The sequence below is a fragment of the Cardiocondyla obscurior genome, linkage group LG05, assembly GCF_019399895.1.
Source record: "Cardiocondyla obscurior isolate alpha-2009 linkage group LG05, Cobs3.1, whole genome shotgun sequence".
Taxonomy (NCBI): Eukaryota; Metazoa; Arthropoda; class Insecta; order Hymenoptera; family Formicidae; genus Cardiocondyla; species Cardiocondyla obscurior.
In genome coordinates this window covers 2516952-2543939 of record NC_091868.1, presented here as the reverse complement: position 1 = coordinate 2543939, position 26988 = coordinate 2516952, and the positions used below count along the sequence as shown (strand labels likewise).

At 43.9% G+C, this 26988-nt stretch overlaps 3 protein-coding genes across 8 annotated transcripts in view; 1 reads left to right on the top strand and 2 right to left on the bottom strand.

Annotated features, from left to right (window-relative positions):
* Window positions 1-22141, bottom strand: part of Atpalpha (sodium/potassium-transporting ATPase subunit alpha) — a 52937-nt gene extending 30796 nt beyond the window's left edge. For 2 of the 6 annotated variants that reach the window (XM_070656261.1, XM_070656265.1), the window contains exon 1: window positions 21752-22119. In XM_070656261.1, the coding sequence (XP_070512362.1) occupies window positions 21752-21781 (30 nt within the window). In that variant the 5' untranslated portion in view covers window positions 21782-22119. Of the gene's footprint in view, window positions 1-660; window positions 801-21751 lie in introns of those variants that run through there. The other 4 variants (XM_070656267.1, XM_070656262.1, XM_070656263.1 and 1 more) reach the window with 4 other exon arrangements.
* Window positions 22142-23018: 877 nt separating this feature from the next.
* LOC139102416 (pyroglutamyl-peptidase 1) lies at window positions 23019-24454 on the top strand. Its single transcript, XM_070656297.1, has 2 exons — window positions 23019-23860; window positions 23923-24454. Exons 1-2 carry the CDS (start codon window positions 23642-23644, stop codon window positions 24298-24300), a joined length of 597 nt encoding a protein of 198 aa, XP_070512398.1. The 5' UTR covers window positions 23019-23641; the 3' UTR covers window positions 24301-24454.
* On the bottom strand, window positions 24275-26899 carry Ints14 (integrator complex subunit 14). The gene is made up of 6 exons (XM_070656284.1): window positions 26328-26899; window positions 25934-26258; window positions 25603-25814; window positions 25272-25526; window positions 24870-25199; window positions 24275-24793 (listed from the first exon to the last, which is right to left on the bottom strand). Exons 1-6 carry the CDS (start codon window positions 26502-26504, stop codon window positions 24569-24571), a joined length of 1524 nt encoding a protein of 507 aa, XP_070512385.1. The 5' UTR covers window positions 26505-26899; the 3' UTR covers window positions 24275-24568.
* Window positions 26900-26988: the final 89 nt, after the last annotated feature.

Here is a 26988-nt window from a genome sequence, read left to right as displayed (position 1 = left end):
TTCCGGTAACGGTACAAACAGAAAACTAATCAGCGACAAGCTGGTTCCAAATCCAAAGGGAAGGGGGAGAGAGAGAGAGAGAGAGAGAGAGAGAGAGAGAGAGACAAGGATAGAAAGGTACCTAGCCTACTATCGAACAGGTAGAATTCCACCTAGGAAGAGAAAGGAGAAGTGCACGAGAAAGAGAGGAAACTAGAGAGATGGTCCCGAGACCATTTCTTTCTACATCTCTTTCGCGCATACTCGTTTCCGTCTTGAACATTTGTCCTCCGCGATTTATCTAGTTCGATCCGTGAGACGTAATCTAGTTCACTCAGCTAGAAGAGAAGTCCGCATCACCGAAACGTCACTGTCCGCGGAGCAGACCTCAAGCGGACCGATCTGTCACTCGAATCAGCTGCGCTTGACAGACACCCCGCTACCATCATCTCCCCGTAAAGTTCTCCGTTCGCCAGCGTGCCGACAGCCCTCTTCGAAGGGCCGCGCGGGAGGTTCACCTCCGTCCTTTCGGCAACTCTTCGTGGTCGATGACGATTGCTTGTTCCATTCTCTCTCGCACACAGGCACGCACAGACACACGCGCGGATTTCTTTTTCCCTCCCATTCCTCCCCCGCCTCCTCTCCCCTTCGCTACTCGTCGACGAAGCTCTAAGCACAAACCTTGTCACCCATGGCTGCGGCGAACGGTGTTCGGTGAAAGATAGAAGATTAGCAGCGCGGCTTCGGGTGGACCAGAGACTGACTGGCGTTTCGTGTCGTCGAGGACCGCCGGCATCATCGACCCGTATTCCCCACTGCAACGACACCCCCGCCGTGCGGTCGCTTCCCTACTCTTTCCGTACCTCCACCCGTCCTCCTCTGTTACCAACGGTGTTCATCCCGCACGTCATGACCCGTCTTACTTCTCTCTCTCTCTCCCTCTTTTTTTCCTCTCCGTCTCTCTCATTCTCTCTTTCTCTCCGCTTCCCTTTACCTCTCCTCTTTCGCCCTACTAGAATCTACACGCGCGTCTAGGGAAAATTCCCTCGTTCCCTCCTCGAATCTCGTACGTGAAATCAAGTCGTATTTGAGAAACGGAGTAAATTGAAAAAAATTCGATGCTTTCGTGTCATTTAATTTTGTACGTCAACGATATGTGTAAAGAAAACCATATGCCAGCTGTCGCGTCTCCGTCAGAATTAAAAAAAAAAAAAAAAGAAACAAAAAGCAAACGAAAAAGAATGAAAAATAAAAAAGAACAAAATCTTTCTCGCTGTTCCGGCTGGTATTCACTGCCCAAGTGCAAACGAAGAGAACCACGCGCGGCGGTATTTTCTTAATAAAGTTATATAACGAGCTTAACTCCTGCTTGCGAGAAAAATGATTTTATTCCGCTCTATTTTCGCTACGTTCGACGACCGATTGATTTTGTTTATCGAGCAACGCCGGGGCGGCGGGGAAAAATTCAATTGCCGATCTCTCTGTCAATCAAAAAAGCTCGACGATAACTGCGGCGTACAGGAAGTAACAAATATCCATCCCAATTAGCAATTTACCTAGGACCTAGTGCGCGTCCGCCACCCAACGGGGCTTGCCAGACCTGCGACTCGCTTGCAGGCATCCCCTCGGCCCCCCTACTTGCCTCGTGCCCCTCGTGCTCCTCTCTGCGGTCGTAACAACACCCGTTCACCGGCGAACCCGGTTGCGCGCGCAACCCGTTCGCCAACAAGCTCTTCGTCGCGATGCTACCGCCGTGCAACGTTGGTCTGCGCCCCCGAAACGACAGAGCGCAAGCTCCCGGTGGCCGGTGATTCTCATCCGAGATGATCCTCCACCGTCGGCGCACGGAATTTCCGAACAGCCGGCGGAATTTCAGGCGAAGCCCGGCCGCGGTACGCGAGACAGATTTCGGCGAGCGAAAAGCCGACAGCGGGCACGGGGTTGATAAGGATGAGGTGGGGATAATCGACACCCTTCGAAAATTAATTTCGCAATATCGACATATTTATAATTCGCAATTTTTAACGAGTTCCATCGAGATGGTTTTTTTATTCCGTTGTTCTGAAGCGATCGAAAGGCTTGACAAGCTTTAGCAGAGGCAGGGAAACACGTGATACAAAATACGATTATCGGTAAAAAAAAAAAAAAAATAACGTACTTGGAGAGAGAGGGGGCAAGAGGCAAAGACCAGGAACCAAAAGACAAAGAGCGCAATATAGATTGACTTTTAACGATAAAACTCATCTAAATGGCTCGATAAGTATCCACACGCTATTATCGGAGGGTACGAATGAACGAATACAAGTAAATGTTACTTTTACTGCTCGTGAAACAAAGTTAAATGTTGAAGAGAAACTGGCTCGTTTTATAACATTTAAAGGGACCCAACGTAATCCGCTTTGTCAAAGCTTTTCAGAGGGGCTTTTGTTATGCTTGATCTATTCTACTTTTTATCAGATATATTAGCCTGTGATGCTAAACGGCTACACGGCAATTAGAAACAAATCCTCACTTAAAGATATTGAGCTTAAATAAAATCGCATCCGATTTTTCTCCTTAACGATAAACATCCTCGCCTTAAGATATTTAAAAAAATAAATAGTAGTTCTATTCTTTCACTTAGCGCTGAAAAGCTTAAGGTTGCGCCATTAATTAATACCAGCGCGATCCTCTCTCAATGAAGCAAGATACAAGATTACATTTTAGTGACGTACACAGTGAATAACCCGGCTAAGCTTGTCTGTTTTTTTTTTATTTGTTACCGGCAAACAAGATTAATATTAATTATTCAACACTGGGGAATATTTTTGCAACTCTAATAATAACGCGCAGAGGACGCATCACAAATTTCGATATTAACATAAACGAAACGATCGCGTTTTATTCCACACGTTAAAAAACAAACAAAAAGAGAAAAAGAAAAAAAAAAAATTTAAAAAAATATGAAAAAAAAGGGAAATAAATAGAAACGAGATTTTTTAAACTTCTACAATATATTGTCTAAACTTTTAGAACTTCGCGGAACGCGGAGTACCATCAACGTCTGCAGTTTAAGAGTTTCAGAATTCTGATGTGCTCCGACAATGAGTATTCAAATTCAAATCCTTCCTCGTCGCCAACTAGGAGACGCCTAGGGGCGATTGTCTAATGCTCGAAGGAGACTCGGACAAGTTGAGAGCCATCGCAGGCCGCGATCTGTGCTACTGGGCTACGTGTTCGCGTCTGACGGGCGCTTTGCCTGACCGACCGACCGACTCTACTGCTGTTCATCTCGTCGCCTCTCTTTCTTTCCCGCCTGCTCCAGCGTTTCGTGTCGTCGTCGTCGTCTCGCCTCGCTCGGCACTCTTCTCACGATACGCGTTACGTTATGAGCCAAGTTTCAACTTCCGAGGGTGGTATTTCCGCTCTTATTCGCGGCACTATGTGCGAGAGGGAAAATGAGTTCTACTTTCTTCACCCCAAAACCGTGAGAAGTACCACATCCCTAGACAAAAGTCCTCAGAAGTTCACTATATTAAAGGTACACGACGTTTTCGCAAGCGAGGATTATAAAGATTGTTTCGCGAGACCGAAATTGACGAAGAATCTCTCTCTAATAAAGAATCGAGATACCAATCGCATTTCAAGATAGCTTTCACAGTGAACTTTAGAGTCGCACTGTTTTAAAAAAAAAATAAAATAAAAATAAAAAAGCGCCAGAGAAATGTAATGATGAAACAATAACAAATTCAAATCTTTTCAGATTAAACTGCAAACAGAATCTCTCCCTCTTTTTTTTTTTTCTTTTTCTTTTATGTCATCTGACAAGCGAAGCTGTTTTCTATTGTTCTGCTAACGAGCGCAATGGAAATTTCATCACGTGCCACTTGCAAAAATATTATAATAAAATGATTACGAATAAATATATCCACGATCTTTCGTGATATGAATTTATTTGAGCAAAATTAATTTTCGTTTGTCTGTTAACTTCAGCATTTCGCGGAGATTTAATTTCGCGATTTTTGCACCGAGTAAGTGTCGTCAATGTTTACATTTGTATATTTGTTAACGCCAATTTGGAAGGTGGAGATAAAATGTCAATCGGCGGCGATCGTTCGTTAAATTATTCGTTAACGCCAAGTCGCTTTCAGACGTCGCGTCTTTGTGATGAATCATCTCATTACTCGAATTACCGGATAATTACCTCCGTCATCGCCGTCAGCCGTGGATCTATTTTGCAGTATAGGAATTCACGAGTCTACCGAGAGCAAAATAAATTTTAACAAACGCGTTAACGAACGATAAAAAAAAAGGGGGGCGTAAATTATTTAAACGAATATCGAATTTAAGCAGCACTAATTTTCATTAATTTTAAACGTTCGGACAAATTGCTATCGTAAAAAAAATACGGGCTATCGGTCGTTCATATTTATACCGAGATGCGGCAGAACTTTATAGTGCCGTTTTATATTTTATTCTTTTTCTTTCCTTTTTCTGTTCTAAGAGACTCGTGGCTTTTAAAACTTCTAAATGACGCGCGTTCGATCGTCCAGTTGATGCTAAAGATTTTGTTTTTTTTTATTTTTCCTTTTTTTTTCTCCACTTCTATTTCGTCATCGGCTGCGAAGGGTCATCGTATAAGTCACAGGTTATCGTAAATAAAAAATGAAATGGAGGAATAAAATCGCGATCGACCTAGAAAGGAAAAAGGGGGAGACTATGCGCCGTGGAAAGAAAGCTCGGCCAGTGGAAAGACCGGGCAGAAAATGAGCGGGGGAGATGGGACAAAAAATTGCCGCGTGACATTATGAAGGCGTTCGATTGTCAATAATTCGATGGCAAGCTTTCCGAGTCAAAGGGCTAACGCTCGCCCCGTTCGCATCACTTGACATGGGATTATTCGTACAAACGTACCTGCGAGCACGTGCGACAATAGCAACGGCGCCTGACGAATAATATCAACGCCCGGAGAACGAGAATTAACGTTCACATAAGTCAGTTCATAAAATACGAGATAAAACACGAACGTCGGACATAAACGAGGTTCTTTTTCTGTCACCGACAGTCTGCGGAGTAATAGTCGTAGCTCTTTTTTTTATTTTTTTTTATTTTTACTAAAGCACCGATACCCGATTGCTGATACTGAAGGAATGGAAATTGCCATTTCCAGTCTTTGACGTGTGTCAATGCGGTCAATAATTTCGTCTAAGCGTATACGGTGCCCACGATCACGGTCGGTCGTCAACTTTACTCTTTTATATCACTTCCCTACTTCGCGCCGTGTATGAAAATTTACGGCAACTTTCCGAGTATAAACGTCAAAGCTCCACTTCTCCTTCCCTCCTTCGGTCTAATATAAGCAGTAAAGAAGCGTAACTCTTCGGCTCGAGCCAACATATCAGCAGTAATATCTGATCAAACAAAAGCATAAAGGGAAAGAGCCGCTGTAACAGCATCATTTATTTGCATCATTTGTCAAAGCCGGGAAAATAACACGTGTGTTTAAATGGCAGGCAATCTGGCCAAAAGTACGCGCCCGGAGTGAGCGGCCCTACTGCTTTCTGGCGCGGATTTTTCGGGGCTTTTACGACGCGGGTATTTATAAACAACTGACGAAAGACCCCGGGACGCGTATATCTCGTGACGTAGCCGGGATGACGGGCGTCGACAACGAGAGCGGCTCGATATTGCGTCAATGAGATTCCGCCGTAGATATCAACGACTACTACTAGACTACTTTGAATCGCGTTTAGCACGCGATTTATTTTCCTCCTTTTACTTTTACATCCCGACTCCATTACTAAAAGCAATGAAGTGCTTCTAATATTAGACGGTAATTGCATAAGTGCACCTAAACGGTATTATTATATTTATCACGTTCAAGTAAAAGCGCGTGAGATCGACGCCAGCGATCACGCTTCACGCCGATCGAAGAATTTAATAGTTTGAAATCTTCCACGAAAAGAAAAAAAAAAAAAAAGAAAAGAAATGAAAAACGTGCATATATTCAAATCTCTTACTATAGAATGGAATGATAAGTAATTTCGCTAATATGAAGACACTAATTACTCTCTGGTGTTACAATTAGGTCTTGTAATTTTCCGCGGTGCAAGGCACGTGGACGGTGCAATTCTAAAAAAAAGTAAAGACAGACAGATAAACAGAATTTTTTTTCTGCTACTGCAATTCAATATTTTATTGCTTATCACGTTCTATACTGTTTTCGCGATGACATCATCCGATGTTCTTCTTCACTAAATTATCTACGAATAAATACCGATTCTGATAAGGACAAGATAATTGAAATCGATAAGAGTGACGATGAGAGCTCGTATCCCGATTCTGATAAGGTGGATCTCCCGGCCACGGATGGCCCGGATATGGTTGATCGTCCGCGCGTATTATCGCGCTAGTCACAATTGCGTTGACGTCGGCTCCATATTAATTAGACAGCGTGATTTATCGCGCCTTAAACTGCCCGTCGCTCAATTGCGAATTGAAAAAAAGAATTGGAAAATAACGAGAAGGACTTAACGGCCTGGGCAGACCCCCATTGTCACGTACTAATTATTGTCCGTCAATTGCGAGTCGCGCGATTTCGTTCGTGACGAGAGCGTGGTAACGTCGAGCCCGCCGTTCGAGGAAGCGAGCGACGAACGGCGGTCGTTTCTTTGAACGCGGTGAGTCTATGTACATTCAAACGATAAAAATGTCACATTCGCGAGGCGCGAAAAGAAGATCGAAATAAAGTAGACGCGCGTTATAATTTTGTTACAAAGACGGGTAGAGTTTCGTAATCGCACGTTGGATTGCGCGTATATAGATTCACTGTCAGTGTTAATTAGCGAAATTCCGGGGAATTTTTGGCACGTCTCGTATGATAGACGCGAGCAGCGGGGGGGCAAGGGCGGGCATGTTCCCGTCGACGGACGCGCGATGAGGAAATCGCTCGTGCGCACCGCGAGCGCCAGGTTTATCTCGTTCTCTCGTTTATCCTCCTTCAAGCCAGCCTCCAAGGAGACTCTCGGTCCAGGCACCGACGGTGGTCATCGAGCGGCTGCCGGGCGATTTGCAGTGACGCGAGTTACGCAATCGCCGCCTGGCTGGCCTTGCGCCAATCTCACGTATCACTCACGCACTCCTGCTCTCCTCTCCTCTCCTCCTCTCTTCTCTCGCGGAGTTTTGCCGGAACAGAGAGAGGACGAAAAGACGAGATACGGGAGCAACAAGACGAAGAGCCGCGCGTGTTGCAAACCGTATACGCGAAGGCAATTCGCGTCCCTCTTGTTTCCGCGTGTTGCACGTTCATCGCGATACGTTTCGATAACTGACCCATTCGATCGGCTGCCAGTTTACGGCTTTTAATTCAATTTCCTCCGTGCGCGCGCGTATCACGAGGCGGGCTACGAAATCTCGCGATCTCTGATACGGGAAACGGGGACTGCCATTCGATAGGAGAGAATATAAATTTTCGCAATTGCTAAAACGTGTATGTTATATACGTCACAAAAAAGCGACTTCCGGCCTGTTATCGTTTGCTACGAATAAATTGATAAGGTTAAAAAATAAAATAAAATAATAAAAATTTTCGCGGATACTATGAGCTGCAGGCTAGATTTTTTTTTTTTTATATCGCAGCCTAAGTGCAGTTGCACCGAGTCTATTGCTCATTTGTGTCACCGGACGATGCGGCCCTATTTGACCGTTGATTTGCAAATCAGCGCATTCGGTTGTACTACCCGGCAAGCATTAATTCCGAAAAACACGGGGAAAACGCTCGGAAACTCACATCCTAATTACATCAACGAATATTAATGAGTTTCCGATATACGCGCGACTGTAATAATTTGATAAAACGGAGGGTGAAATTTGCACGCGTGAGTGTAAGCGCGCCGTGCGTGTCCGCGATTTAATCGCGTGTTCAGCAAGAAATTAAAAAATATTAAATTCAAGATAAAAACGCAGGAGTCGTACAATCGCGATTTCAACTTCTGGTGCCTGCGCTCGAAAGACATTCTCGATTTCGAAGATACGTCTCGTTAAAAAAAAAAAAAGAAAAAAAAAAGAAAAAAAACCGTTGGTATTACTCGGCACACATACTCGAATGCGTATTTGACGCATTAAAGAATGCGCGATTGTCGTCACCGCGTTATGCAACGCGCGTTATCAAACTACTATCGTAGTGCCATGCGCACCCGGTACATCACGTGCGCGAAGCTCAATCGTCGATTACGAACGTTTAAAGTGTACAAATGGCGGTGGCAGGCGTCTTTTAAACCGCATCTGTTGTCTGCGCGGTAAATTGTTCTCGTCTCGCGCATCAAACCGGAATATTCTTAGAAATAGAATTTTAAAAAAATAAAAAAAATAAAAAAACCGCGTACAATTTGCGAGCACGACACGCGGGACAGAGACAACCGATTCATTGAACGCGGAAATAGATCCCTCGCCCACCTATCCGCTATTGTAATACTCGCTGAATGAAGCTGGAAGATGAATCGAATTTCTAAATTCTCCTCTCTGTTGTGTCACTCAATATTCAAAGTCGCTCCGTAGGTGAGACGTACATTGCAGCCCACATTCCCGGCGCATTTCGATCGCAAAGAGAAAGGAGGTTCGCTCATCGAATGAAAAAAAAACAACACTGGACGTTCTAATCAAGAATACTTGACCAATCGATTATCGCAATAAATGCGGTATCAGGCGACTTAATGCGCGCAAAAGTTAATAACTTTCGTATCACGTCGCAGCTGCGATTTAATAGACTTAACAGCGGATAAAAAAAAATATATGCAATATGTATAAATAATTTTTCCGTTCCCTTCAGTTCGCTAAAGAATCCTGCGCTCTGTGTAACAGCGCAAGATGCTTTCTGCAAAACGCTACGATGCGTAATCATGTCGAAGCACGATAGTCCATCTGGAAAGCTGCGGCGAGTCGCAAGAGCTCGTCCGAGAATTGTGTGTCGGCGGACAATAAATAAAAGCACGTCCATCCAGTGCAAACAGCGCGGGTTCGTGACGTCACCTGGCTACTAGCCACTTTGCTATTATTATTCATCGAGATAAAAAAAAAGAGAGAGAGAGAAGAGCGACAAAAGAAGTGGATGGGAAATTAATGTATAATAACTCTGTGTGCATTAATTGCGCCGTCCCGCCTACCGTATTCGACGTGAAAACATTCTAAATGAAAATGTTCCCTTTTGACGGGAGAAAAGGACAGAAGGAGTGGAAACAAAATGCAGCCACCGAAACGAACGTTCGTATCTAACAGCATTCAGAATTGTTGCGTCGGAGTTGGCTTCCAGGGGTCATTGTCGGAAGTGCACTCTAAATCGAAAGGTATCTACATATGCCGATTTTCCCATATCAGACTGGCAGCAAAGTCGCGAACAATAGAAATAACGGCGCGACTCGAGCGCGGAAAATATGAGATCCATATTTCGCCAGGATGTCGAACAAGTGCGCGCACAATCGATTGATTTTTTTTTAATCTTTTTTTTGTAATTTTATTTATATCAAGAATCCGTAAGAAATTCCTAGTAATTTTTTTAGCCTTTAAATACCGCTTGTCTAAATATCAGGACAGAATGCCACGTAATATATATATTATATATATAAAATATATATTCTTTTTTTTATCGTGAGATCTCTTTTAACTTGGCACTTGACACGTGAACGAAGCTTTTCGGCTTCACTCTCGCGTGACGCCGACCGTGAGCTACCGCCTTTTGACAGATTACGACCATCACCGGTTAGCTCTGGTTCGAACACACGTCAAGCAAGGAACGCTGGCTATATGTTCGATCCAGTTCGAACCGGTAAACCGGCGACTAGCGGTCTCGCGAGATTCAATTCGCGCCACAGTTAATGCACCGGATTACCTCATCGATAAGAAATTCGCACTCGTAAAAGTTGCACGCTGACGCTTCTTATCGTGCAGTTTGAAATGAAAAATACGGAACTCCGCCGCGATTTCGAGGACGAAGAAAAAATAATATTGATAATTTAAGAAGTAAGTGACGTTAATGTCGGCGGCAACAGAAGCGATATTTCATAATGTCGCAGTTACGGCATAAAAAGTTGAATGTGCATCACGTCGAGCACATGCATATTTAATTTTCTGCGTAAAATTAAAATTCCCGGAACATTCAAGTTCGCGTGAAATTGCCAAGTCCGGAGAATTCCGAGCCTGTCTGACTACCGCGTGCCTTTTTCCACTGCAATTGTCTGATTCGTTACCCGGGATTACTACTCGACGAATTGAGATACATACGAAACTGAAAATTGATTGGAAACCGTTTCCAATCTGCTCACGTCCATTCTCAATTTCCGGTGATGTAATTTTTCGCAAGTGAAGCCTTGCATTTCGCAACGAAACCATCTCATCGCCGTAAATTTTGTCTCGATTATTTAATGGAAATTAAACTAAATTTTTTCAAAGCTCTGACGTCGGCTATACTTTTAATAATTATGAGCGGAAGGAAAATTCGAAAAAAAAAAGAAAGGAAAAAAGATGATCCGAACGCAACACTAATAAATACCGATATGAAAAAGTTCATGAAAAATTCCGAAGCTTTCTCAGGTATTGGAAAATATTTCGATACAATTTTCAGCCATTCTCGTTCAACAATAATCCTAAAGATCTGTCGAGAGCGATTTCTTGCGCTCGACATTCGGTCAAGGCTTTTATTCGGAGCAGCTTCCGATAACCAGATTCCGTAGGTTGGCAAAACCAATGACCCTAATCGCCTTCTCGATATACTACACAGCGGTTTCTCAGATAACAGCTATCGGAAAAATGCAAAAAAAAGTCTTGTCGTAAGTTTCGGGATAAGAGAAAGATCGCAAAAGCGAGAATTTATTTAAATGCGCGATACGCAAAAAAAAAAAAATAAATAAAACAGCAAAACAAAAATTTCAAATACCTCGCCTAAAGTAAAATTTACCTCTGAAATCTTCAAAACTTCGAGGCGCGGACAATTTAATTTACCGTCAAACATTTTATCTCGTGTCACGTCCGTATCTAAGATATTCCGAGAAATTGTCGAAAATCTTCACAAAGACGGCGCTCCGGGGTAAAGTCGTGCGAGTAATATTTAAAAAATGTACGACATGCGGGAGATGAAAAGTCTTCGGAGTAAACGCGGTTTACTTATTCGCTTTTATTCGGCCGGCGATGTTAAGTGAACGGTCGCCGAGATAAATTGAAATTTTATTTCCGCATTTCGGCTTCGGGAAGTATGATTTCGGCCATTCTCGCGAATCGTGTCTTAAGTCCGCGAGTCTTGTTGCCAAGAGGAGGCGCGCGCGATAATCTGCATACGTACATACAGACAGATAACGCATGCACGTGCGTACACGACAGTGTCCGCGGCGGTTGACCGTGACTGTATCTGCGTCGGAGGAAGAGACACATTACGTTCAATCTACCTCCGTCGCTCTCGGCTCCGACTTCTCGCGGATCTCTCGTGCGAGAAGAGGAACGCGAGAAAAAAGAAAAAAAAAAACGAAAGAAAAAGCACAACGCGCCGCGCCGCGCCGCGACACGCCGTTCCGTTCCGTTCCATTCCGTTCCGGCCGGTGACTCATTCGCGCGAAGCGCATTCGCAATGTGAATCACGTCCTGAATGTAATGTGATTAAGCTGAAGGGCCGATCGTATTGCTCTCTTTGTCGAGTTCCGGGAAATGGAAGAAAGTCGAAAGCGCACCCTTTCGCTTCTGTTAAAACATTAAATTAGGAATTTATTTTCTTGAAAACTCTCGAGGGAACCATTAATATGCCATTAACTACTATTGAACATCAAACTTTCACCTAAATTCTTATTTCTTCTTCTTTCTTTAATATAAGATGTAGCTATTATATATATATATATATATATATATATATATATATATATATATATATATTTTTATTTTTTTTATTTTATACTCTAAATTAAAAGAATTCTAATCTGAAATCGAAAAATTAATTAAGCTCTTTCATCTCGGTAATATTCTTTATTATTATTTCTCGGCCGTTGTTACCTGCTCTTTTATATTCAATGATCTAATTAAATAAAGATAATTCATTCACGATTTAAATTTTATTCGCATTAAATAAAATCGTCCGTTAATCGATCTCTCACGCACAATTCCAAATTTCTTTTTTCCTTTCTTTTTTTAATTCTTTCCCCTCGTTATTTTCCTATTTCCGCGGATTATTTCCGGCAGCGTGAAGATTATTCAGCGCTCGCCGATTATTCCGAGCGTCGCGGCTCGGAATATACACGGCATCGTCCATGCAAATGAGCTAAGGGTGGAGGAGACGCTGTTATTCGATTCCGAAGTCGTATGCAACGCGCGATTCGAAATCGCTCGCGTGAGTGGTCGATATACTGCGCGGCGACAGAAAGAGATTGGCGGCAGAGCGCTTTCGCAGCGCCAGAAAAGACGGCTGTGCGCATCTCGCGTACGTGGGTAGCCGTCGGTAAGAAATTGGCAGATAGTGGGCGTGCAATTTCGACACAAAATGACAAGCAGTTAACTCGTTGAACGACCGCCCTCTCGCGCATATCCCTGGTGGCAAGGCGTGATAACAGGAAACATCAAACGCAAGTGGAATAGAAAACTCCACGCAGCAGGCAGCAAGAAAAAGAGAAGAGAGCAATGTCCTTTAAACATCTACAGTTAATCCTAATTTTTTCCCTATTTATTCTATCATTCTCCTTTAAAAAAAGAAGAAGAAAAAAATAAAACCCACCCCAAGTTCGTCTATTCGTCTATTAAAATTTCCCAAGAGCAGCAAAATATTATATAATAATATCAGCTGTGGAAAACGCACGATACCTATGCGGTGGCCGTAACAGGCAATTCGCAATGAGTCTAATGAACGCTTTATCCTTGAAATTTCATTTCTCGGCTATCAAATCGAAAGCGAAACGATACCGGTGGCATACCTGCGTGATAAACCGACCGTCCGAAAAACCGTACGGTGATATCGAATAAATGCAATTACACGGGGGGGTAGAAAAAGAATGCGAGGACGGAGGAAAGAAGGGTAGAAGTCTGTAGGCCGGGGTGAGGCGAGAGGTCCTCGAGTGAGGAGGGGTGGCGGTGGTTGTATCGACCGCGCCGCACTGCGGGGCTTTATCCCCTCTCGCGCCACCGCCACCGACGCTGTTCACCATCGTTTCTCTATCCGCTAACACCCTTCCGCCCCTACGACTGTTCCTTGCTCACCCCCTAGCCCTCCCTCCTCCGCTGGTGTCGACACATGTACGAAACGAACGTACGGTCCCTTCCTTCCTCGAGTCGCTGCCTCACCCTGCGCCCTACAGTCGGTCAGTAACCCACTCGCTTCCGGAAAGCGATTCACCGAAAACGAGCGAGGGAGTAAATTTTTCACGTTTCCCACCTCGCGCCGTCGAATTTCGGTGCGGACGCGTGCTCACCTTGAAATTTGACGATCGATAGGCACGCATCGATGGCCAACAATCGCCGCTCGACAATGCGGAATACGATAATGCGGGGGAGAAAAATAAAAAAAAAAAAGAAAAAAAAAAGGGAGCAGAAACGTATATTAAATTAAACGCAATAGGGCGTGAATAACGATAAGATATGTCAAACGGCATTTTTCATGACGAGGAAGGAGACGAAGGCGCGAGGACGGGAGAGAACATTTCCTGATGTATCAACTATTCGCGTGAATACCGAGAGCTTTGAGTCGCTTCTCTATCGTAGATAGCAAAAAGTACGTTCGCTTTTTACTCGAGTGTCATATATCAACGGCATTTCTCTAGGCGTCTCCCCTTTTGCGAAAGCACGATCCTTTCAAGTTTCACTCAACTTCGCGAACGTCTACTCTGCTTCGGAATGATCGATCGAGATGATGGAATTAATATCGATAATTATTTTCAACTCATTTTTTTTCCCCTCACTTTTCTTTACGCCGGATTCTCGATTAAACAACCGCCGATCAAACTGCATTTGTTTTAATCATAGGAATAATTTTCTTCTTCTAAAGAGAACCTATTCCGAGTAACGTCGACGCCGAAAAACGCCACCGCGAGCTAGGAAACCCGCAAGAGATAAATAATTGCAGCTCGCACTAGCCATCCGGCGAGTAGCCGATCGATCGCTATTGACAGATATATATATCGGCGATTTAACGAACGGCGCGAAACATTACGTAACCCGTCAGCGTATCAGACAATGGCAGCCGCGACAGCGCCGTAATTCATAACGTTTTACCTCGTTCGGGCGTAACATAAATCGCCGCTACGGCGCGGCTGAAATAAACGGCCGCGATACGGCCCTCTTCCGAGAAGAGTTGCGTAATGAATTAACGTTAGCGATTCCCAACCACCTTCTGAAACCGGCGCGCAAAACGGCGGGCATTCAAATTTTCGTTTCCTCCTTCTCGGTCGCCGGCGCGGGTTACGTAACGCAATGGACGTTACGTAACGTGCCGAACGTACATATACGTACGGCCGCGGAGAGTCGTCCGGATCGAACACAATAGAACGAAGCTACACCTTCGCCTTAAACGGGCTTTTCGCTCAACGCTTGCAGCGCGAATTGTAAATTTAGGTATAAACGTCGCGGCGAAGTGATTTATTGGATACGCCGGCGGTCCGGCTCGCATCTGCCGCGAATGCAGCTTGCGTAAGAGCATTTCTCGATACACGCGAGGGAGACACGCTCATTCAATGGGTCTTTATAAATAATTAATTCACGGCGATTCAGGGGTGGCTAGTATTAATAGTCACGTCGTAAACAGTCGTCTATGGCTGCTTGAAAGTGGCCCTAGATTTAGTTCAGATAAATCTATTTCGTCTGACTTGTGATATTTTTTCTTTTCTTTTTTTTATCTGACACGCGACGCAAGCTGCGATTTAATTTTTTGATAATTTTACCGATTACCTTGGCGGATCTGTATAAAATATAATTTTAATTGTATTCAACCTCATCGTCGAGCGCCTACGAACTACGCTGTTGCAAATAGAAATTATTTGTCCGCGATGCAATTTGCCTGCATTTTAAAACAGCCCGTTTTCACGTACAACCAACAGTTCGCGCGTGAAACAGCCATTCCTCAACGAAATCCCTGCTGACGCATTCCTCTCCGCGGCGCGAGATCCCTCTGCGCGTCATAATTTCTCCGCGAAGTTAATACGAAATTTTTCAACAAAGCGTGAAATTCTACATCGCGCGTAACAGCGCGATAAAAAGATCCGTCAGCCGGAAGGAGCTCGGTGCGCTCCGGTATTAAGACCGCCAAGCGGAATTTCGCTATTCCGTGGACGCGAAATTGAGAGTTGTCATTTCCTGATGGCGCGCAATTCCACTTTAATAATCTCGTCGAGTTTATTACGAGGGAAGGGCCGGGTTAAAGACACTGAGTAGGACGTCTTATTTCCCTCGAAGGCTGAAATTCCGCGAGAAACCGGCCGCACGTATCCGGCTGCCGAGAGACTTCGCGGCGCACGGACAGGAAATAATAAGGTTTCGTCGCCCGTGTTTATCGATTACCAATCAACGGCTCGTACACGACCATTGGCGCAGCGGAAACGAGCTATGTCGCATTCGGAGGTGCATCCATCGATCGTAATCATCGAACGTAACCGATTACGCGTCATCGATAACCGCGGCTCGACATAATTTGAGCGATATAGGCTCGACACATCGAACGAAACGGGTATACATACATACACATGTACATATACATACGCGGTATAAAATAAAATTCAAATGCGCGGGTAATACGTCTCACTTTCGCGGAGAGAAATGCATTTTTAAGGGCGCGGTTAGGAATCGAAATCGATTTCAGCGTCCCGGAGTTTACCAGGAATTGATACGGCTAAACGCGACCCTTATCGCGTCCCTCTTCCCGTTCTCCGCAAACATCATTTCTGTCTCGTGAAAAAATAATAATTATCTGAAGCATCTTATGTGCTCGCGGACGGAAGACATTTTTTCTAGACATTTTCGAGATTATCGGTCGATCAAACGGCGCGGGTCCAGCGGAGATAATGCCTCGTTCGCTCTGATAAAATTATGTAACGCCGACGATCCGACGTACGTAACGTACGTACGTGTTAATAGCTTTAACTTTAATTAAAAGGTACTTGAAAATTGCCCGTGTCACGATCACGACGGGGGCACGAGCAACGCGACGATCGCGTTTCGCGATATTTCCCACGTCAACAAACAGTCGTAATTTTTAATTAATTCAATAGAGGCTATCGCCGGCCTCTAATTGCAAAACGTGGTAATTCTTACGTCGGGCGATCGCGGATAATTGACGTCACCGTCGGGAGTATTATCTGATAGACGTAGATTTCCCTCATTCATCGTTGTATTATAATTAATCGTGAAATATTGAGATATTAGTTGTGGGATACGGTAATAATGTCAATCATTTCGCACTGGCGTGAAATTGATAACAATCCCGATTGTAATTAATTATTTCACAGTGCATGCTCTTATGCAAATATGAATCGGCGATATTATCTCTTTTCTCACTCTCTCTCTCTCTCTCTCTCTCTTACTATGAAACTTATTTAAGAAAATTAATCCGTTACGCGCTTTCCTCTCTGTCTTTCTACAGGACCTGCGTAGAGTGCACGCTACATAAATTGGCGTTGCAAAGACGAACGTGCGAGTCAGGCCTAATTACACGCGTCATTGCTCCGGGCTTAACGAGTATTATAGATAATTACGTGCCTCGCGATCAGTCAACCCGAGATGTGTTCTTTTAATCCTTTCCTCCAGAAGCAAATTTGTCTAATAAATTAATTAAGCGAGCACTGGAATGAGATCAGCGGATGTCGGGGTGCAATCTACGCGCACGATCCGATCTGCGCCGACGAGGTGGGGCAGTAAGGGCGCGATTATTAATAAGTAAAACACGGCGTCGCGACGCGCCGGTCACCGCGAATCGCGTAACGCAAAGGGAGAGGAAGAGGATGGCTTCGTGCCAGAGCCACTTGAGGAAGACAAGTAGCACACTCTCGAGAGGAGTGTGCTCCCCTGACATACATCGACACACTCGTTAAAATAACGACATAATGGCTAATTCAACGATAATCAGCGCAAACCGTGGCGTTCGAATTAGCATCGAAGGTGAGACAAGACCGGCGTCACTCGGAGAAGAAAGGAAGAGCACCGAAGCACGATTGTCGATTCCGCTGAATCGCGTTTTAATTAATTGCTCGCGTTAATTGCCGCAACCGCCTCGCCGTGGAAAAAAAAAGAAGGAAAAAAAAACATTTCCACCGCAACCGAGCTGTATGTCGCGAGGACCGGAAGAGGGAAAAAAAAATACTAGAAAATATGAAAAAAAAAGAAAAAAAATTATTTAGATATTGCAAGAGAGAGGACATATTTTTACGAAAGCGATTGCTCAATTAGAGTTAATTAAACGCGCCTCTGCGTTAGTTCTAACTTGCAGAGGCTGCATAAGGAAAAGTTTGACGCTTCAAAGGTAAGTAAAGTTCCAGTTCGCAGTGTACATGTTGAAATAAGAGATATTTATGCAATGCGGAGATAAATGTGAGAGAAATACATGTATTTATGTGAGCTCCCTGTGTTTTATCTTTATTCAAACAAAACCGCCGCGATATTTCCTTCGCAATCACCAATATGTATTTATACGGTGTTCCCTCGTTTCTTTCTCGCCGCGGATACCGCGCGGTTCCAATTTTTTTTTTTTCGCTTAATTATTTCACGCAATTGATATAATATATAAACGTAAAGCGGCGCTCGAGTAAATTGTTATTGCTTTTCGAATGGCGTGTTTTTCGCGGCTCTAAAATTATCTTTATTTTCTACCGCTTCCGGGTCAGCGATTCGAAAAAAAAGGGGGTTGCGCGGGGGTGGTGCTAAATCCAATCGCATCAAGACCTAAATCGACGTTCGTAAATCCCTGATGCGGTTTACGCGCCGCGTGCCGCCATCTTGCCGCAACCGTGCAAAACGACACGCGACCCGAAAGACTTCGCTCGCGATCGATCTGCAAAGGGTGCGTCCGATGATTTTTCACCTGCACTTCCCCTCTGGGAAATTATCACGTGCATACGCAAAGTATCCGAGACACACGAAATAAGAAAGGAAGAGAAAAGGGGGATACTTCGGGCATCGAATTTTATTTTATCCTCCAACTTTTCGCGGTGGAACGAAATACGAGAAAACGAATGAGAAACATCACCTCTGCGTGCCGTAATATTACTATTTCCCCGTACGTTACGCGCTCCTCTTACCTCGACGTGAAATTTAACTGCGATAGCGAGAAAAGGAGCTCTTTTATTATTTTATGATAAAGACCACCAGTGGTTAGATTAAAAGAAACAGCATATACATATATATTTTTTTCTTTTTTTTTTTTTCGTATCTCTATAGTTACCGCAGGCGTAATTCACTATTCGCCACATTTCTAACTCCTGAAACGTGATTCTAGCTGTTTACAAAGAAAACAGGAAAAAGCCACAGCGCAAACGATATCAAATTCCTGTACGATAACGTGTATCGAGTTACTTAAAGCTGCCGACATTGCAGTGTTTATCCCATAAATCGTTCCCCGTTACGGCCCGTTATGCGTTCAATGTGTGCGCGCCCATGTCGGATCTCATCACGCGGAGTACGCGGAGTACGCCGAGTACGCGGAGTACGCGGCGATAAGGGGGAAAGGGGGAAGGCGACCGGAGTTTGCGATATGGCCGCCATAGGCTACATCTGCTCCCGTAGATCTCTCCCTCTCCGATCGCGGCTAGCCGTGACCTTGACACGAATTCGCGGAGGTATTCGCCGATTCCGGATCTTTTCCTCGTCTTACGATACTACGGCTGCTTCGAGTCGACTCGTGACCGGCGATAAGACGATCACGCGAGATTACGTTATTTAATTATTAATTAATTCTTTTTTTTTTTCTTCCAATTATTGAGAATAGAAAAGATAAGATTTTATTTACGGCTTCAGCAATATTTCGGACCTCTCGACCGGTGTTTCCAGAATGAATTAATATGCTGGATCGTACAGCGAACGGGATAACGAGGGATGCAAACGTCGAGGGATCGTACATTTTAATATCCGATCGAATTTAAAATGCGTCGTACGAGCCTCGAAACTTTGGGCGCGCGGGCGCGACAATCGACTTGCAAATTCGGATACTTATCGGTGAAAGCTGAGTACTTCGCGGGGACAGATCGCATCCGAAGTTTTCACCGAGGAAAGGAACCGCCGTGAAATATTCACCGTGGAAAATTTCGGTAGGTGGGCAGTTAGGGCGCGATTTCTAGGGCGCCGTATACATCATCCCGCTCGTCTCCTCGCGCCCTCGGGCTTGCAACATTAAGGGTGGAAAATTGAGATTTATGTCCGGCCCGGGGCGGATATACGGCGGAGCTATTGCTACGCTGGAAAAATGGATGTAACGAATGCTCGAACGGAAGTTCATCGATCCGGAATTACGTACGTGCGTCGAGAAAATATGCATTTCGCGTTCGCGTGTCCGGATGGAAATATGCGGGGGGCCGCACAATAGCGAAATACCGCAAATAACCCGCTCCTCCGCTATCTGCTTCGCCCATCGGCCGAAGGTACAATTTGAAAATCGAATATTCGGAGAATGTGGCCGCGGTAATAAAGAACGGAGCCCGCGATATATTCCCGGGCCGCGAATAAGCCGCGGGAGATCACATCTCACGAACGGCTGAGCCGCTCGATGGGATATATGCAGCCTACGTGAAATTTTATAGTCACGCCGGCACTCGTGCGGGCATGCAGCAACGTATTCAACATCGAATATGCGAACTGGACATTTATCAGCGGCAAAAAAAAAAAAAAAAAAAAAAAAAACACGCACATACAAATTCGCGTTGTTGATTTTTATAATCTTAGAAGCGATCTTAAACATTCGCGATGAGATCGAGATTCGACTTCGGCAAGAACAATTAACTTCTCGTTTGGATCAACGTGAAGACGACGGCGATTTAATTTCGTGAATTAATTATAATCAATGTGTGATCTTCCGAAGCGTCGCGAAGTTGCTCGCGCGAAGTGCAGAAAAAAAAGACAGAGAGAGAGAAAAAAAAAATATATTCGCCGTTCAATTTCCGCACGAGTTCTGGGAAAGTGGAGCTGAACCCCCCTACGATTGCACAATACCACGTGAATGACGGAACGTTCCGGCTGCACGATCGGCAAGAAAAACTTGTCGAGAGACTAGCATACTAATTTCTTCGCAAGTAACGCGCGTCGTGTCGCATATTCAATGCCACGTGCGAGGCATTCTTGTCTTCAGAAGACGATGCAATCGTCGCCTCGCTTTCTCCTTTATTATCGCGTCCGCGTGATTGTTCGCGTCGACGATTTAGAAGGAAAAGATTTTCGCCGAGCGCGACGAACGCAGGCTGGATTTGCTGACGTGTCGCGACCACAATCGGGGACGGTTTCGCGTCAGAGTAAATAATTCAAGGAGGCCTCGCGAGAATCCGGCGAGAGCGACCGTTGCGAGCGGCCAGCGCGGCCACTCGCGATAATAACAAATAATAACCATCTAACGAGGTGGAGATATCGATACCGAGCGCCAAGGAGAGGAAGAGCGAGAAGGAGATATTTTCGTCCGCTCGCATAAATATCCCGCGGAAAATATTCTTATCGCGTGAACGTTCATCGCGCCAATCGAGCGGTCGGTCTATTTCAGGAAGCGCGCATTCTCTTCGACGGACAATTAAAATACGCGATAATTGACGCGGAAAGTCTCCCCGAGGAGAGACTCGCGTCGTCTTCGTTTCACAAGTTTGTTATTAATAGATCTTCGATTGCTCGTCAGATTTTTGTCCGAGGAATATCGCCGATAAATGTAACTTTTCTCTAAAGGGGAATAATATAAAAAACCCTTTTTCCTTTTTTTTTTTTCAGAACCGTAAAAGCTACGAACGTCATCCGCCATAATCGTTCCATAATTTCTCTCCTCGATAATGGCTGGGACTGTTATGAGTCACGCCGTGCAGTGACACCTGCACGGCGTATATTTACATTCGCCGAGGCGTACGTTTTAAACCGAGTAAAAAAATCGAGCGCACGGAATTATCGTCCGAGGTTACGTGGTTTTTTTCATTCACATTCTTCCTACTACGCCACCGTGCGCGTCGCATAATTTACCGTCTAATTTACAGCTCCGCCCGAGGCGTAAAAAAAAGCGTTGGTAAAAGTGGAATGGGAAGCTAAAACAAATCGCGCGTTGGAGCGAAGAGCTCGCCAGTGTGGTCCGCGGCACCCACGAAGCGTTAAACTTTGAACGCGGAAATATTCGCCGGGGATCTCGAACGCGTTTGAAATAGCTTTATCTCAATTTATGTGAATAATCAGGGAAACGTACGATAGGAAAGACCGATCGTCAGGGCTGTAGCCGCGACCCGAGCGGACGGTTTTATCGTGGCAGGGCGTGGTTACGCCGGACAACGCGACGTTCCTGCGTGGACAACGGCGGACACATGGCGCCGCGAGCTATATCGCGTTTCGGCGTTCGCCGCCGCGGTCGATCGACGTCGATTTGGCGGCATGCGACTACCTGAGGAACGTCGTCGACAGGTCGGCGACGAAGGCGGCGACGATCGCCGCCACCGCCGCCGCGACGACACTCGACGCGGCGAGAGAATGAATTTATATCGCGGACTACGTTCAGAGCGTACACCGACACCTCGACGCTCCTCGTCGCGGCATCTCGCGTTCAGGCGTGGTCGGCCCGCCGCCGCCGCTACCGGGGGGGGGAAAAGAGGGAACAGAAAGAGAATACGAAGAGTGTACTGACCTCGATGTCTAGCTTCCCCTTGGACGCCATCTTGACAACAAACCGGGTGGCGCTCGGACTGTCCGACCTGACGTTGTTGCTCCGGCTACCTGCTGCGCGCGTCCAGGCGCGTGTTACGACTCACGCCGTCGACGTCCCCGATGTTCTCTTCCTTCGCCGTCACGCACTAAGAGCACAATCCGTGCGATCCCGCCGTGGCACACGCGCGAACCGATCGCGCGCGACTCAACTCACGCTCGTTGCCCGTGCGCCGAAAACGCGCCACTCCGCGCGAACTCCGACGCGAACGCCCGTCACCGAAAAGAGAAAGAGAGATATGCACACTCGCGAGTCTCGCGACACACAGATCACACACACCGCGGATCGCCACTATGGCCGGTGGGGGCGCTTAGAGAGAGGCGCGCCAAGCGGGACCGAGAACGAAGTACTACGGGCGCCGTGACGTCACGGCGCGACGCGCGTTCTCGCGGAACGCAATCTTCGCAACGAGATTCTCCAGGAGGTTTCACGCGGAAACGACGCGATCGAATGACGAACGAACGGTGAGCCGACTGTCTTGCGACGTTGACGCTAGATCCCTTTGATTCGACTTATTCAACTTCGACGAAACGATCTTACCCGGCGCGAGTCCCGCCGCTAATTTTCCCTCGCGTCAGCCATTTTGACGTAACTGCCGCTAGCCGCGCCTATGACGTAGACGTAGACTGTGTCCACCACCGGCGCCGCTGGCGCAACATGTGTACCTACTCCTCGCCCCGCGTTCGCACTTTAACTCACTCGTATCCTTTAATTAAAAAAATTTGTGCTGCTAACTCACGCCTCTTTCAATGAATAAAGATATAATTGACATCTCTAATGATATATTAGCTCCGCTTCTTACCCCGAAAGTGGAAAATTCAAATGTAAAGTCGGAAGGACCGAGTGCGAACACATACAACGAAACAGTGCAACCGGAACGAGAGCAGTACCAATCACAAGCGTTCTGTGTTTTACATGCAAGTGATTCAATGCTTCTGATTGGTTCTGCATTCCTCTTGCATGTATATGCACCCTTATACGTACGCTCTCGATCTCACGTTTCGCTAAAGAATGTCGCGCTTCGTTCGAAGAGACAACACAAACTCACACGTACGCTAATCGCCGTCGCTAAAAGCAAACGTCATATGGCCGTATCTGGTCGTCAGTTGTACGATACATCGCATAGAAATGTAATCTGGAAGGCAGATATAACGTTTGCTTCGACAACGGCGGCTAGCGTACGTGATCTTGCCGTGGTGTGAGTCGATTCTACACGGAACGCGCCGTACATGTATACCTCGTAGCGCTGGTTACCAAGGACTGAGGAGTGAGGTGCGCGCACCGCTACTTCTACCCCCACCCTACTCGGCGGCCGAAGGAGGGGATAGAGAGAGGGAAGTTATAGATATTTGCCGCAGTCAAACGCCATATTGCCCATATCTGGTTTTCGGCGTTTATACACGTTGCCAACGATTGTTTCGATAAATACATACACGTGAAATATACTTTACAAAATAACATTAATAATAAAAAAAAAATAAATTAATAAATTGTAAAACATAACGCAGATAAATTGTTGGATGGTGTCCAATTCACATCCCCCTTTGACATTTGTAGAAAAATTAAATGGATTATAAAACCTAATGCAGATAAATTGTTGGATGGTGTCCAATTCACGTCCCCCTTTGATATTCGTAGATTTGCAAATGCGACACGCAATCGTGATAAATATTTGAACGAAGCTTTTTTAATGACGTTAATGATATGTTAGGATATGTTATCTCGCGATAACGTTAGAAAGAACATATAACGTGCTGCGAAATCTGATAGCGAGTATCGCGTTGTGAGGAATACCAAACTGCATTTATCAAAATGAACGTCGAGCCTAAGCGCAAAATCTTAGTGACCGGCTTCGGCCCGTTCAGCACGTACAAAGTGAATGCCAGCTGGGAGGCAGTGAAGGAACTGCAGAAGCTGTGGGAAAATTCAGTAGAGTCGGCCGATATTGAACTGATCACGGAAGAAATCCCGGTCTCGTACGACTATGTGTCCGAGCATATTCCTGATTTCTGGAAGAAATACAATCCATCAGTAAATAATATTATAATTTAATCAATCTTTGGACATAAACTTATTATTCCTTATTGTTTTAGATTGTTATACACGTAGGAGTATCAAACTTAGCTGAATCTTTAACGATAGAGCACTATGCTTACAGCAACGGCTACACTCGTTTTGATATATGTAACAAGTGCCCTGACGAAACAAATATTGAATGTCAAATTCTGGAAACTGCAATAAATGTTGAGGAACTTTGCGACAGTGTAAATAAAAATTACGAAAAAAGTAAATGCAAAGCCTGTCCGTCGAACAGTGCAGGCAGATACTTATGTGAATATATATATTATCAATCTCTTTCTATTGATCCGACAAAAGCTTTATTTGTGCACGTTCCAGACTTTGATAAGTATTCAAGTACACAAGTTGCAAATGGCTTGTATGATATTTTGTGTTATTTATTAAAAAATTAAAAAAAAAACGGTTCTAGTCTTCAAAGAATGTTATTAATTAGAACAATAATGTAATTTATAAAAATTAATGTGTCTAAATTTCTCATCTTATATATATATGTATCCAGAAATAAAAAAATAAAAAACATATAATAAAAAGATGTAATATAAATGATATGATATTAATTTCGTATTTGATTATAACAAATACAAGTTTTACTTTTATTGTATAAATGTTCAGTTTTGACACAGTCCACACAATTACCCTCCAATTACTACACGCTGTAACTCATGATCCGGGTTGAAATTTCGTTCTTGTGGGTGGAATGTTATATCTGAGCTCGTGAAATTCTGGTTTTCTGATCATTGATGCAACATGCCCCATTTGAATCGTACAGTCGGGATTTAGATTTGGTGGTAGCAAAGTGCATTCTCGTTCTAAGATGCACGCTAATCCTTCTAATAACTCGATGAATCCTATAGACGCTGCTGCACGTCGTAATCTGTTTACCTCCTAAGTAATAAAAATTAATTATTTCATAAAAATTCTGTCATTTAATTGTATTATTTTTTTGGCTTATCTAATTTACCTTGTAAAAATTTTGTGTTTTGTCAGGTAATTTTCTCGCGTGTCTTAAAATCTTTTGAATATCGGATTGCAAACCAACTTGGCGAATCCATGAAGGAGCATTTTGTGTATAACTTCTCTTTTCAGCTGGTCTAACTGGGAAACTAACTGGAGAACTTTTAACTGTATCTAATGGACCCAAACTATTTAAATTTCCTAACCACGGTACAACGTCAGATCCAGGTTCTAATACCGTTAGCATTAAATTAGATTTTTTTTTAGTATCTGCCCAGGAATATATAAATCCGTACCATTCGTTATTCAACGTACATAGGGCTGCCATATTTTCCACCTACAAAATATATCGATCATCTAACAATTGAATTGTGTGCTAATAATTATTAAATTTTTAATAAAACATTACTTTTAACGCTCCGTGAAGTAATACACAAAAAGACGGCATTTTTCCGTCATCTCCGTTTTCATCGGTATCTGAATCCTCTTCTAACGATATACCTTGCATACTTGAATTTTTTTCTGTTGCTAATGGTAACATCAAGTGTCTAGAAATAGAACTTGGGCTACCAACATCTCCTACAGATATAAATCCACATATTTCTATTGTTTTTGATATTGCCAAGCCTGGGGATAATTCAAAATCTGTTTTCTTTGTATAAGGCTGAAACACACAATGCAATATTTATAATTGTTTCTTATAATCTAATAATGTGTTTTAATAACGTTTGTCACTTTACCATGGGAGCTGGCGATAATAAAATGCGAGAGCCTAAATGACCACACTTTAGATATCCTTGGAAGGAAACATAATTTACTTCAGCTAATTTCTGAAAGCAAGTCATAACAGAATACTTGCTAAGTGGTGGGTCTGGAATTAGTACAATGCTGTCACCACCGGCTAGATCAACTAAACGTTGATAGAGAGGTAAACCAATCTGCAAACTGGGATCTGAAAATATAATAAAAATTATAATAAACGAATAGGATTAAAATATTTTATGTATAAAAAATTGGCAATAAAATATTTATGTAAACGATAAATAAAAGTATATTCTTGTTTTAACTTACCCTGCTGTGATCCAATGCAAACTATACTTAATTTTCCTGGATATGGAAAAGGCAATGGAAAGGAGCTCACATCTTGCATCATATTTAAAGAACTCAAAGAGTTGTTTAAAGACATTGATCCTACACCAGGATTACCATCTGTAATCAATATTACTTGGCAAGCAGTAGTATTACCCCATTCTGCCATGATTACATTATTAACTCCATGCAATGCCCCTTCAATGAATGTCTTGTCCCATTCTTCTATTGTTTGTAGCTTTGCGCGAATGCTGTCGTAATCGCGAGTGAATGGGCAAACTATTTCGTACAACGACGAAAATACGATCTAAAATTTAAAATTCGTCAAATTTATATGTCAACATATTTATTGTAGTAATTATTATCACGTTCTTACCAGTGACACAAACTCTAGTTTTGAGTTAACTTGCAAGTAATGTAATAAAGCATTTATTCCGATCACGGCTAAATGATGCCGCGTCAATGGTTCAGTTTGTAAATTGTCATTTGTTCCACTCATTAATACAGGTCTCCTCATCGAGAGAGAGACGTCCAGTGCTATAATCGTAGGCATTTTGATGCCCGAGTGAAATTTCGATCAATATGATTCAAAATTAAAAGCACTTAAAATTTCCATAATACATGTATCAACCGTCCACAACTTTTATCTTTCTTTACATGTACGTTTCTAGATTTTTTGACAACACTTAGCGTAGTGTCGACTAAGTATTTCTCTTTCGGCTTAAATAATTTTTAATCTAAAACGTAGGTTATGTCGGTTACATAGAGAATCAAGTATTAAATTTTCCTGTACGTTGATATTTTTTTTTTCACAAAGACGTTCGTTTTGAGCTAATGAGTACTTTAAAATTCATTAAATATTTCTATCGTGCTAATACACTTCTTGAGTTAATAATTCTATCGTGATATATCGTTCCAAGCGGTTCTCTCGTACATACATACATAAACGCCATACACACCGATTTGACCGATGTATACATTATTACATACATGCACAAACTGTAGATTTACATTAGCAATAAATTTTGCATTACTAG

Excerpts from the sequence above, each read along its gene's own strand:
- LOC139102416 (XM_070656297.1), top strand. The coding sequence starts at position 23,642 with ATGAACGTCGAGCCTAAGCGCAAAATCTTAGTGACCGGCTTCGGCCCG. Across the intron at positions 23,861-23,922 it reads GGAAGAAATACAATCCATCA|ATTGTTATACACGTAGGAGT; the intron begins GTAAATAATATT and ends TTATTGTTTTAG.
- Ints14 (XM_070656284.1), bottom strand. The coding sequence starts at position 26,504 with ATGCCTACGATTATAGCACTGGACGTCTCTCTCTCGATGAGGAGACCT. Across the intron at positions 25,815-25,933 it reads TTGCATTGGATCACAGCAGG|ATCCCAGTTTGCAGATTGGT; the intron begins GTAAGTTAAAAC and ends TTATATTTTCAG. Across the intron at positions 25,527-25,602 it reads TATTATCGCCAGCTCCCATG|CCTTATACAAAGAAAACAGA; the intron begins GTAAAGTGACAA and ends TGTGTGTTTCAG.